The 14,201-nt window shown below is 24.4% G+C and overlaps 1 protein-coding gene, 2 long non-coding RNA genes and 1 pseudogene across 4 annotated transcripts; 2 read left to right on the top strand and 2 right to left on the bottom strand.

The window, feature by feature from the left end:
- The first annotated feature begins 513 nt into the window (after positions 1–513).
- On the top strand, positions 514–3,974 carry LOC126551137 (uncharacterized). Its single transcript, XM_050203907.1, has 7 exons — positions 514–562; positions 712–837; positions 1,068–1,681; positions 1,763–3,016; positions 3,089–3,255; positions 3,337–3,559; positions 3,954–3,974. The coding sequence occupies exons 1-7, from the start codon at positions 514–516 to the stop codon at positions 3,972–3,974; spliced, it is 2,454 nt and encodes an 817-aa protein (XP_050059864.1).
- A 1,122-nt stretch (positions 3,975–5,096) lies between these two features.
- On the bottom strand, positions 5,097–5,796 carry LOC126550618 (uncharacterized). Its single transcript, XR_007604693.1, has 3 exons — positions 5,541–5,796; positions 5,242–5,488; positions 5,097–5,173 (listed from the first exon to the last, which is right to left on the bottom strand). It is a non-coding gene; the product is annotated as an uncharacterized LOC126550618 (long non-coding RNA).
- Positions 5,797–5,884: 88 nt separating this feature from the next.
- Positions 5,885–10,686, top strand: LOC126551136 (uncharacterized; annotated as a pseudogene).
- Positions 10,687–12,425: 1,739 nt separating this feature from the next.
- On the bottom strand, positions 12,426–13,959 carry LOC126550615 (uncharacterized). 2 transcript variants are annotated; one of them, XR_007604689.1, is made up of 3 exons: positions 13,359–13,959; positions 12,870–13,279; positions 12,426–12,806 (listed from the first exon to the last, which is right to left on the bottom strand). It is a non-coding gene; the product is annotated as an uncharacterized LOC126550615 (long non-coding RNA). The 2 variants fall into 2 exon arrangements; XR_007604690.1 differs by having other exon boundaries at positions 12,426–13,279; positions 13,359–13,500; positions 13,561–13,959.
- Between the last annotated feature and the right edge of the window lie 242 nt (positions 13,960–14,201).

The following is a 14,201-nucleotide window of genomic DNA, read 5'->3' as shown; positions in this document are numbered from 1 at the left end:
GTATTACCAAAATTTAAAATTATGATTAAGTAGGTTACATTTGAGTTAATTATTATAACTATAGTATATTTATTTTTTTCATAATAGAATGGTTAGCGGTACGTTTTAAAGGCGATAATATATTGTACATGTGCCCAAATATAAATAAAAAAATTATAAAAGTTGGATCTATCGCTATGATAGAGTGGAAAGATGGCTATAATTACAAAGCTAAAATTTTAAGTAAAGGAAGTAAGTACATACTTATTACTTTGTATTTTCTTGATATTAGATTACTATTACCTATTTTTATTTTATTTTGTGAACAAATCTATTCCCTTTAAATTTTAAAAATGATTACAAATAATGGTACTTTTAAATAAATATATGTATTTATCTTTATTTCAAGCTGAACAAAATGTAAAACATTATTTAGATACAATTGGTGAAAAGTTTAGTGTATTCACAAACACTAAAAATCTAAATAAAAATGAGAAAAATTATAGAAAAAAAAATAAAAACTCTACTGAAAAAATGGCAATTACAGTTGATATTGATTTGGCGCAGCCAACTACCGATACAGGTATGAACAATATATTATAACTAATTATACAATTCATTTTTAGAATTATTATTTTTTTTTTGACACTGAACTGTATGCCTGTTTCTTAAATAATATGTCTAATCATATAATTTATTTATAATATAGTTTTTCATGTTTTATATTCACAGCATTTCCATCTGAATTCAGCAAAAACATAGTTTCATCTATTACTTCTGTAAATGATTTACATGAAAATAAAAAGTACAATGAAGAAATGGCAAAATCCTCATTAGGAGTACATATCACTGAAGAAGGTAATATTTTATCCTTTTTTTCATAATTGTTATGTTATTATACTTTAGTTGTCTTTAAATGTTTAAATATTTTTTTTTCCTTTTATTGCAGCCAATTTTAAAATAAATATGTTTTTGGAGAACATTCAATCTAATGAAATCAAACATAGATACCATCGAGGTATTTTTAATAAACTGTAATACCTATTCTGTAAACTACTATTTATACTAATATTTATTTCGGTACACAGATTTAAGATCCAGTAAACCTAACCATTTCATGAATACAACTGAAAATGAAATTGAGTTATCTGATAGTTTGGACGAAGATGAAGATTCGGGATCTGAATATTTGCCATTTAATAAATCAAATGATTTATCATTTACTAGTTCATTATTACGTGAAATGGAGAGTGATGAATCAGAAAAGTATTTAACTCTAGATGCTCCGAGCACTTCAAAAGTAATATTAGCTGCTGAAAATAATTTATTACCTTCAACTTCTTCAAATACAAAATTACCAAACAATAATTTACGTGTGCCTTTTGTACCAAAAAATTTTAACTTTGATGGTGAAGTAGAAAAAAGTAGAAAAACAGCTGTTAAAAACAAAAGAATTTGGGACAAATTAGATAGTTGCATATTTTGTGAAAAACAAGTTACAAATTTTACTAGACACATACTAAGAAAACACAAAGATGAAACCGAAGTTATGAAGTATGAAACGTTACCTAAGGGCTCTGCTGACAGAAAACATCTGGCTGACGTTTTAAGAAAAAGGGGTAATTTTTTATCTAATGTAGAAGAAGGTAATAAAATAAAGCCTGTTCGCCGTCCCTATGAGTTTGTGACTAAGCCAATTTCTGTAAAACAATACTTGCCATGTAAACATTGTCTTGGTATGTATAAAAAAAAATATTTACATCGTCATTTCAAAATTTGTAAGAATAATACAACAAAATCTAATGGTAGAAATCGACCTCAAGCTGATGGCCAAAATTTGCTATTAACATTTACTGATACAGACGAAGAACTAGTGACAAAAGTTTTTCCAAGAATGGCAAGTGATAATATTTCCTTTGTCGCAAAATCTGATAAATTAATTAAAGCTTTTGGATCACGATATTTAAAATGCCATAAAGAAAAACATCTTATAGCTGTTGTTTCCCAAAAAATGCGAACGTTGGCTCGTTTTTTAATTTCAGTAAGATCATTAATTCCTGAAATTCACTCACTTCAAGAATGTTTGACACCAAAATATTTTGATATATCAATTAAGAGTGCTAAACAAGTTGCACAATACAATGACAAAACAGATAGCTTCGGATCTCCGTCTGTAGTTTTAAAAATCGGGCAATCATTGAAGCAATGCTGTGAAATTGGTGAGTTTATTTTATTAAAAGAAAGTGATGGCCTATGTATGTATTCAAATGAAAAAAACGCGTTAAATAGTATAAAGTATATGATTGAAAAACAGTGGTCCTTTGAAATATCAACTAATGCTACCAAGGATATTTACCAAAAAAAATGGAACAAACCAGCCATTTTACCACTTACATCAGATATAAAATTATTCAGGGATTATATTGTAAATGTAGAAAAGGACTCTTATGAAAAATTAAAATTAAACCACAATAATTTACAAGCATATCGTGAACTACAAGAAAGCATTTTGGCACAAATTGTTTTATTAAACCGTCGGCGGTCAGGAGAAGTACAAAGAATTCTTCTTGACATTTACAATAATTCGTTTTCTGAAATTTCTCAAGAAGAAGTACTAAACGCCTTATCTCCAGTAGAATTAGAACTAACCAAAAGTTTTAAACGTATAGTCATTAGAGGGAAACGTGGAAGAGGAGTTCCAGTACTATTTAGTCCTCACTTACAAAAACGTCTACATTTCTTAACATCCTTAAGGGAAACTGTTTGCTTTATTGATAAAAATAATCCATATCTATTTCCGTTACCTCAGACATCTGAATCCTGTATGAGAGTTTCTGATATTATACGTAAATTTTGTAAAAATGCAGGAGTTAAACACCCTGAAAATATAACATCGACTCGTTTAAGGAAACATGTTGCAACAGTCACTCAGTTGTTAAATTTATCAGAATCTGATATTGAGCAGTTAGCAACATTTTTAGGCCATACCAAAGATGTCCACAAAGAGTTTTATAGACTTTCAGACAGCGCTTTTCAGGTAAATAATCACCTATTCTAATTTTTTTTTTTTTTGCATTTTTATGAACTGATGTAAATTATTTGTTTTTAGGTGGCAAAAATGAGCAAGCTTTTACTCATGATTGAAAAAGGTCAAGGGGATCAATACAGAGGAAAAAGTATTGATGAAATAAATATAAATGTTAATGATTTAATATCTGGTGAATCTAGTGATGAAGAAATTATTGAATCTCCAAACCAAGCTACTTCTACTCCAAGATCTTCCACTCCAACTTCTTTTTTTCCAAAATCACCTATTGTAAGTCCACCAACAAACAATTTTACAGCTGGCCAAATAACAAATAAAAACAAATTAAAAATAACAGAAAAAAAAATAAAACATAAAATTACCATTATACCTTGGAATGATGATGAAAAGTCAATAACAACTAAATATTTTAAAAAATACATACTATTGGGTAAAGCCCCTAGAAAAAAAGAATGTGAAGAATTTCTAAAAATAAATCCAAATATTAATAGGACTTGGAAAAGTATTAAAGATTTTGTACATAATACTGGGAATGCTAAAAAAAAAAAATATTATTTAATATCATGACTTTAAAATGTATAACTAAATTAAAGTTTAGAAATTTATATTTCTATGTTTTATATTTCTCATTTTATAATTACCTATAAGGCTAGGTACATTTATTTAAAATTCATAATTTAATATGTAGATATTTTCTTTTTTTAAGTCCATTAAATCATTTATAAATGTATAGTTAATATTTTTAAAATGTTTACACTTATAAATACTTACAGTATATAGGCTATAGGCATTATACATTGTTTATTCATTATTAAATTTATTTGTCATTTATTATGTTTTATTTTTAAGCTTAAATATTGTACAATTGTTTGTTGTATGATTACTTAATAATTATTAATATTGCATTGTGATAATAAATAAATATTAGGATGCACAAGACACATGTTGAATTTTATAGTAATATGCTAACAATAATATTATGTATTAAAATGTATTAACTAAAAACTGTTTCAATGTAAGAAAAAATAGTTGAATTTCATTAAATTAATTATCAGCTGTTACAGTTATACTGAATTTATAATTAATATTATAAATTTCCAAGTATAGGTTAGCTTAATTGCCTAATACATTAATATTTTAAAATATAAATGAATATTATATTTTAAAAACTTACAATTTAAAACAAATTATAAATTTATAACTGTATACATTATATTTGATGACTATATATATATATATGGTTTCAAGAACTGTGCACATTTTATAAATTCTTGCATCATAATCTCTTAATCTAAACAATATAAATTAATATTTTAAAAAAAGTGTTTTTTGAGTATAATCCAGAATGTAGATATTAAATGGCTTATATTGATTAAACACGGATTTTTCAAAACATACTTAATTCATTATTGAAACCATTTATTTATTTATATAGTTCTAATTATCATACTATACAACTCTTTATGAGATCCAGTCAAGTGGTATTATAATATTGCAATTTGACAACATTGCATGGATCTGGTAAGTGATGTGATTTAAAAACATTTAACACAAATGGATCTAATGAAATACTAGTTTTAACTAATAGATCTACCAAAGTAATATATAAACTGATATACACTCTGGATCTCGGATAGACAGGTTACAATTAAAAATAAATTTGAGTGTTCTTACAATTTTAATTCATAGTTCCAATTAAAATATTTTTAAATTATTTTTACATTTATTCCAAAGTTGTTATACTATGTCTAAACGACGGATCTCTTATGGAAGGGTTTACCATACGGATCTGTTGTGATACTATGCGTATGTCTGTGTGTGTGTGTGTGTGTGTGTGTGTGTGTAATATTTAAAAAAATAATACAATACAAATTATTACCTTTCCAGCCTTAGACATTTTAACTTTTGGTTCAGTATCATTTTTTCTTTTTTTATTCTGCATTTTTACCGGTTTTAAAGAAGATGATAGTGTTGATAAAATGATAACATACTACTTTCATTCTATTATTTAATAATAATATATTGATATCATACAAACACATACATAAACAAATAGGTATAGGTACTTACATCATCATTTGAAGAGCTTTCGCCTGCAGATACATTAGTATAGTACGACATATTATTTTTTATATATATTAAATATACCTTAAATAAAAATGATAATCAGTACAAGTTTAATTTTTAATATAACAGATTGTTTAAAAAACATTTACCTGATCAAATTGTGTTACTTGGTTTGTTATCGACTTGTAGCAAACGGATATATTACGGTATGAAACGACGAAACATAAAATTTATAGACAATGTTGAGATTTAACACTAACTATAATCAATGTCTACTGATCACTTATATACAGATTTGTAAGGTTGTGGTATCATATGGTGTGATCATAGTTTTACCTAATCTATAAAATAACTGTGGTAGCGTTGTAATATGGCGTGATCATAGTTTTACCTATTCTATAAAAAATTACTGTAGTCAAAGTTTAATATAGCGTGATCATATTTTTACCTAATCTATAAAAAATATCTGTGATCAAAGTGAAATATGGCGTGATCACATATCACACCACTGGATCAGACTATAAATCTGGTTCATAATCATTCAATGTTTTTAGACTTATAGTCATTTACAAAGTGCTCTTGAGTAGGTTATAGTCTATTATCCTCAGTCTTTCAGTACTTGTGTAAGTCGCTGACTTTATTACAACACTATCATCAAGCAAGGTTTTTGATATTAGTTAAGTTTTATTAATAATTAATCTAAATTAAATACAAAATTAATTTGAAGAAACAGTTTGATTCTTAATTCATTTTTAATTGATAAACTAAAACCTACTTATTCAACGCAACAACATGGACCGAGGTATTCATCAAACTATGCAGCAAAACAATAAGTAAGATAAAATACAAATATAATTAATTATAAATAAATATGTTTTAATAATTTACAAAATGTCAGTGAAATAAAAATCAGATGAATAATGAAATATTTTAAATATAAATTAATACATACGTATAATATGAAAATATAAATAAAATGAATAAAATATAAAAAAATAAAATTGGTTGAATTCAAATTCATATTTTATATATATAATAAAAGTTGTAAAAACACGATCAGATTAAAAAATATATGATATAAAATCAAAGTTAAAAATTATTATTTTATTTGAATATTGTTTATATCATTATAGATTAATTAAGCTGCTAGTGAATCGGTTAGTCTTAGTGAACAAATATAAAAGATATGATCATATTATTTATATATTTTTTTAAAAATAATAAGTTATGTGTCTATAAAATATTTATATTATTGATTATAAATAAATATGTTTTAATAATTTACAAAATTTCAGTGAAATAAAAATCAAAATTAATTATGAAATATTTAAAATAAAATGAAAACATACGTATTATATGAAATATAAATAAAATGAATAAAATATAAAAAAATAAAATGGTTGAATTCAAATTCAATATTTAATATATATTATATATATATATATATATTATATAATAAAAGTTAATAAATATGACTTATTAAAGTATGGCATAGTAAAACACGATCAGATTAAAAAATATATGATATAAAATCAAAATTGAAAATTATTATTTTATTTGAATATTTTTTATATCATTATAGATTAATTAAGCTGCATGGTGAATCTGCTAGTCTTAGTGAATAATATAAAAGATATGATTGTTTTTATTTTTTTATATATTTTTTTAAAAAATAATAAGTTATGTGACTATAAAATATTATATTATTGATTATAAAAAAAATATGTTTTAATATTTTTCAAAATTTCAGTGAAATAAAAATCAGATGAATAATGAAATATTTAATATCAAATAAATTCATATTACGCATAAATAAAAAAAATATATAAAGTACATTCAATAATCTAAATTTTATAAAATAAAAAATTATGAAATCAGTATTTTATTTTTATTAAAATATATTTTAGTAACATAGATTAAAATAATACTATGATACTATTAATTGATGTTGTTTTTAATTACAGGCAAAAACCAAAAAATAAAATAATTATAATTGATTTTGAATTCAGCAACTATCAACGTACAGATTTAATACTTATTTCTGCAGCTATATCACAGACTCACGTAAAATCTGAAATTATTCGTCTACGAGGTCGACCTTTAATAATATCACCTGATGGAAGAATAAGATTAATGAATAATTATTCATATATAAAAACTAGAGCTTTGCTACTAAAAATTTTTGAAAAGAAACCAGATCAGCTTCAAGTTATATTAAACGAATTACATTTAGCTATGAAATCAAAAACGTCGAACCTAACTACAAGCTTTTTAAAAAACTATCTTGATTTTAATAACCAAAATGCAATTATTTTACTATGGAATGGTAATTCAGATAAAAATATTTTACAAAGATTAGGTTTTAATACAAATATAATGTTGAATATGACTGCATACGATACTGATAATAATAGAGTATTTTATTTAAAATAATTAATTTTAAAAGTAATGAAATTATATTAAACCATAAATTAGGTTATATAATAAAAAATGGTAGATTTTTATCGTTGAAGGAAACTCATGATTCAATTTGTAATCAAAACCATGATATAACTTATATACACGATGCAGTTAGTGATGTAAAATTAACGAAATGTATTTTCAACTATTTATGTATAAAAACAATTATCAGTTTGTATTAAGTAAAATAATAAAATAATATAAGTTCTTACATTATACTAATATTGAAAAATTAACCTCATCCGTTAAAAATAATTACAATCGATTTTCATTTTAACAAAATATTAACATGTCGATTTAATACTTAATTTCTACAGCTATATCGCAGACTTACATTAAATCTAAAATTAAACGACATTGAGAACGACCTTTCATAATATCACTTGATGGATGAATAAGATTAATGAATATAATATATATATATATATAAACCAGAGATTTGATACTAAAAAAATTTTGAAAAAAAACCAGATCAGCTTAAAGTTATAGCCTACTAAGTTAATTATTTATGTATAAAAAAACAATATTATCAGTTCATATTAAATAAAATAATAAAATTATATTGACTTATCTTTAATAACAATAGATCGTAATTAGTACCTAACACAGTAATATTTTAAAAATTAACCTCGATCGTTCAATGGTCAACGCTATTGATTGTAATAATAATAAATAATGACTTAATAAGCATAAATGGTTAATACGTTTTTTTTTATTTAGTAATAATAATTTATTTATTGTTATTTAATGGTAAAATTATTATTATTATTATTATTATTATTATGTATTTATTTTTAATTACAGTAAAATACAACGAAATGTAATATCAAAAAGAACACGTATGAACGTAATTGGAAGCGGACTTATTCAATTAAATCGGTTTAAAAAATGTTCAAAAACGTTTGTTTTAAAAAACGATTATAATTCATAGACTTTAATCAATTTTTTGACTACGGTTTTGAAATGATTGTTTGTAAATTAAAAAAATGACACAACAAACTAGTATTAAATTTAACTTATATCTCGACTGTGTTTATGTACATGTGTTAACACAGGAATACCGAGATATTTCATTTAAAACAGTGAATGTGTTGGCATATACAAATTCAAATTTCGAAAATTTATTAAAAAAAATGTTTGATAAAATTAACAAAGAGGAAAGTAATTTTGTAACTAAAGGAAGTGGTTGGAGTTTATATTCAATTGATGCATTACAAAGAAATCAATATTGTAAAAACCTTTAACCGGATCTTCTTATGTAATTTCACCAGAATGTATAAGGAATAAGAAAGCTGTTATAAATGTAAAAAATAATGATAACAAATGTTTCAATATGCAATTTTAACAAAAATAATACTCGTTCAGATAAAACTAAATTTAGTAATCAATATTTTAAAATACTTGAAAAAAAAAGTAGATTAAATTTTCATTGTATCGATTTTCCGACACCAGTTAATCAAATTAAATCATTTGAACGTTTAAATAATGTATCAGTTAATGTTTTTAGTTTAGATAATAAAAATGTTGTTTTCCCATTATATATGAATAATGTGGAAAGTAAAAACCATTTCGATCTGCTTTTAATTAATAATGGTATAACGTCACATTATTGTTTTATTAATGATTTTTGTAGACTTATTCGTAATCAAAAGACGAAACATAAATCTAAATTAATTATATGTAAAAGATGTTTTACAGTTTTTAGTAATATTCCTTGTAAATTCAAACTATGGGGTATTAATGGGTTAAAAAAACATAAAAAAATTTGTGGTAAACATAAACTTGGAAGACCTGTAATGTTTGATAACGGTGATGACGATACTATTTATTTTAAAAATTTAAAAGATCTCAACGAATACCTATAGTAATTTATTCTGATTTTGAATGTTATTTAAAACCTATAATAAACAACCAAGACATTAAAACTAAGACATTGATAACTCATCATAACAAACCTATGAGTTATGCATTTTACGTAAAAATAGATTATGACATTATACCTAAATATTTAAAAAAAAATATAAAATTCCAACAAAACTTCATGTTTATAGAAATCGTAATGCAGCAAAACATTTCATAAAGACAATGATAGATATAGGTTCAAAAGTGTGTAATCTTTATAAGATAAATATACCCATGGACAAATTAACTGTTGATGAAGAGCATAAATTTCAAAATGCTAGATTATGTGAATGCTGCTTCAAATCATTTAAAAACGATAATTTATTTAAAGTAAGAGATCATAATCATTTTACAGGATGTTTTAGATCAGCTGTTTGTTTAAATTGTATTTTGAATTAACTAATGTTTCATTTATTCCAATATACTTTCATAACTTAGTCTATGACAGTCATTTTATTGTTCGTGAACTTGGTTGTAATGAAAATGATATTCATGTAATACCTAATTCATCAGAAAAATATATATCATTTAGTAAAACTATTCAAGATAAATTCAATATAAAATTTATTGATACATTTCGTTTTATGTCAGAGTCTCTTAGTTCACTAGCTGATAATTTATCTGAAGACAAAACTAGATTTAGAGAAACATTAAAAATATTTTCTTTGTCGACATTAAATTTAGTTACACGAAAAGGTGTGTTTCCTTATGAATATATTGACCATCCTAATAAATTAAATGAAACTTGTTTACCACCAAAACAGTTTTTTTATAATTCATTAAAAGATGAAGATATTAGTGATGAAGATTATGCGCATGCTCATAAGGTTTGGAAAAAATTTAATATAAAAACATTAGGAGAATATAGTGACTTATACTTAGCAACAGATGTATGTTTACTTTCTGATGTTTTTGAAAATTTTAGAGATCTTTGTTTACAAACACTTAAGCTCGATGCTTCACATTTTATGACCGCTCCAGGATTTGCATTCGATTGTATGTTAAAACATACTAATGTTAAATTAGAACGGCTTAAAGAGTATGATATTCAAATTTTTCTGGAGAACGGATTACGTGGTGGAATTTGTCATTCAGTTAAAAGACATGTAAAAGCTAATATTCCTAATATTCAAAATATTAATTATGATTCAAACAAACCTGTAACGTGGTTAGCTTACTTGGACTGTGTAAATCTATATGGAAAATCAATGCTATCTGCTTTAACCTCATAAAAATTTTGAATGGTTTAACGATTTGACAATAGATATAACACAAATTGAAGATGATGCTGAATATGGTTATATTTTAGAAGTAGATGTTATTTATCCAAAACAATTACATGACAATCATAATGATTTCCCATTTTTACCTGAGAATAAATGTCCTCCCAATTCAAAAGTAAAAAAACTATTAACAACACTAGAATCGAAATTTAATTATGTAGTTCACTATAGAAATTTGAAACAGGCCATCGTTAATGGATTAAAAGTGAAAAAAGGGCATAGGATTCTGCGTTTTTCACAATCTCGTTGGATGGCACCATATATAAATTTATGTACAAATATGAGGGTTAAGTCAAGGAATGAGTTTGAACGACAATTCTGGAAACTGTTAGTGAATAGTGTCTATGGAAAATGTATGGAAAATGTAAGAAAACGTATGTCAATGTTTCTAGTATCTAACGAAAAAAAAGCACATCGATTAATGTCGAAAGCAACATTTAAAGATCGAACTATATACACAAAAAATTTAATGGCTATTCATATGAATAAGGAAAAAATTAAATTTGATAAGCCTATTTATGTAGGATTTGCAATATTGGATATTTCAAAGTCGATAATGTATGATTTTCATTATAATGTAATGAAAAATATGTATAGAAATAAAATTAACATTTTGTATTCAGATACTGATTCGTTAGTTTACGAAATAAGAACTTCTAACTTTTTCGATGACATAAAACGAAAATTATTTTCTTACTTTGATACTTCAAATTATCCGAAAAATCACTATTGTTCTAGTGATCGTAGAAAAAATCATCCAGGTTATTTTAAAGACGAATTCAAATCTGAAATCTTATTAGAATTTATTAATTTACGTCCTAAACTCTATGCATGTAAAACAAATAAAGATGAAGTAAAAAGAGCTAAGGGTGTTAAAAAATATGTTATTAATAATCACATGAAGTTTGACGAATATTTAAATATATTAAATGCATATATCAATAATTCAGCTAGTCAACAATTATATAAATATATGAATTTTATACAATCAAAACACCATTTTGTTTATTCTAAATCTATAGATAGAATTGCTCTTAGTGCGAATGACGATAAAAGGATTATTATGCGTGATGGTATTAATACTATTGCATATGGTCACTATCGTTTAAAAAAATAGTTTATTTTATTTTTTTTAATTATGTAAAATTGATATAGTATTCAATAAAAATAATAATATTAATAAAATAAAATATAGGATAAATACAATTTAAAAAAAAACAAAAAACGTTATTTATTCATTATTTTTATTTTTATTACTAAAATGCATGTTTAAACAATTAGCTAAACAGTATAACATTTAATTTTTCAGAATGAACAAACCTAGAATATTCGTTCAAAACCTATAATTCCAAATTAGAAATCGATATTGAAAATCTGAGTGAACTCTATTTTATTTTAGACAAAGTTTTACATCGATTGCCAGATTAGTAGGGATATGGTAGTAAAAAAAATTAACGGATTTAATTTAATTATAACATTCGGTAATCAATTAAAAAATAAATTAACATAAAAATGAAATAGATCCAAACATTGTGATAATAAAATGGTTTATACAATTAAAATAATAAATATTGATTGATACATTTCGTTTATTTACTATTTTAAAGTATCGTTTACATCAATCCACGAATTATGACTGTAGTTAAAACCTAACCATTTAACATATAATTTTTTTTTATTTTTTTTTATAATACGTTCAATGAGAAAGGTGTCGGGAAAAAATGTTTTTTTTAATTCTTGTGTATAAAAACAGCCTAATATTATATTATTTGAACTATCTTTTAGTTGATAAGTTAATGGATCTGTATTTAAAATTTTAGAAATAGTGAACACTTCTGTTGACCAATTTGGTGTATAACCTTTACTGAAATTATGTTTATACTTAGATATTCTTACTTTGTCATTAATTTTAAATTTAAGTTTATTTGATGTATTAATTTGTAATGTTTTTTTTTTTATTGTAACCGGGTTGATCCGAGCTTCGTGTGGTGAACATTTTATTGTTGAATGTTTTGTATTATTATAATTATATACTAATTTAAAAATTGAATTTATCCAATTCCATGAACCTGTTGATGTAAAATATTTGTAAATTTTATTTTTTATTGTTCTTATAACGCGTTCAACCATACCAGCCTTTATACTGCTGTATGTTGAATAATGTCTAATATGATACTTATTCATTATACTTTGAAATTCATTATTGTAAAATTCTGTTCCGTTATCTGTTTGTAATAATTTTGGTTGATTTTTTTTTAATATTTTTATTATACCTTTTGTATACTTCTTTGCTGTTTTATTTTTTAGTGCTTCTACCCACACATACTTGGTAAATGTATCTATAATAATTAAAATGAATTTAAAACCATTATTTTGTCTAGAATGTGGTTGCATGTCTATTAAATCAGCTTGCCAGAGATCATCTTTAAACCGTGTCACTACGCTTCGTCTAGGAAATATTTTTCTCGCTGGTCCATGTAACTCCTCAGCTAAACTGGTTAAGATTGTCATTATACTATAATATTTCTCTCGCGTAATTCTTCTAAAATTGATATAATTTCATTATTGACACCAGTATTACCAACATTTTGTGATGATGTTAGAAGATTTAATCTTGTTACTAGTTCATTCGGATCGTCATAATAAACTAATTGTGTTTGAGGTATTACATCTTTATATAAACCAGAACCTCTCTTAACCTTTGGGGTTGCAGTAAAATTAAACATTTTTTCATTTTTGGATCTGTAGTCATAGAACTGTTTGCTGTTGGACGAAATTCAAATGGATCATTTGGTATAGTTGTATTATTATGAATATTACTACGTTTAGTGTTAGATCTAGATAAATGATCGGTAATTTGTGCTAAACTTAATCGAGGAGTTCTTGAGTTATTAATTTTATCTATTTCTTCGTTTAATTGCTTTTCCTCATTTTTCATTCTATCGTATAGAGGTTTTACAACATTCGTCCATTTATGAAACTTTGAGGTTTTAGGTTTCCCATCTGCTTTTAAATGAGCTCGTGAAGTTTTTAAAATGTCGTAATAAGATTCCATATCTTGTAGAGTTGTATTTTTTGGTTCTTTCTCACATAGTAAAGACCATAGTCCTTCAGTCCATGGATAGTATTTATTAAATAACTGTAAGTTACCATGACTAAAAGTTACAGAGTAGCCTCCTATTTTATATGAATCACTGGCTTTATCATAATACATACCATATGATTTATCATATCGTTTTGATATAGGACGTTTATTGAAAAAATTTGAAAATGATGAATTTAATTCGTTATCATTATCATCATCACTAACGTCTGAAGTTTCCGGTTTTATTTCATCAGCCGGTTGTGTATTCTTTTCTGTTTGGTTGCTCAATGGTTCTATTATTGGTTTAAATGCTTCACGAAAATAGTTGTCGGAATCTATGATACCACGTTTCATTTCCATTATTTTTCGTTTTATATTT

Source organism: Aphis gossypii, chromosome 3, assembly GCF_020184175.1.
Source record: "Aphis gossypii isolate Hap1 chromosome 3, ASM2018417v2, whole genome shotgun sequence".
NCBI classification, from domain to species: Eukaryota; Metazoa; Arthropoda; class Insecta; order Hemiptera; family Aphididae; genus Aphis; species Aphis gossypii.
Note: the sequence above shows the minus strand (reverse complement) of the source record. Positions and strands in the feature narration are given on the sequence as shown.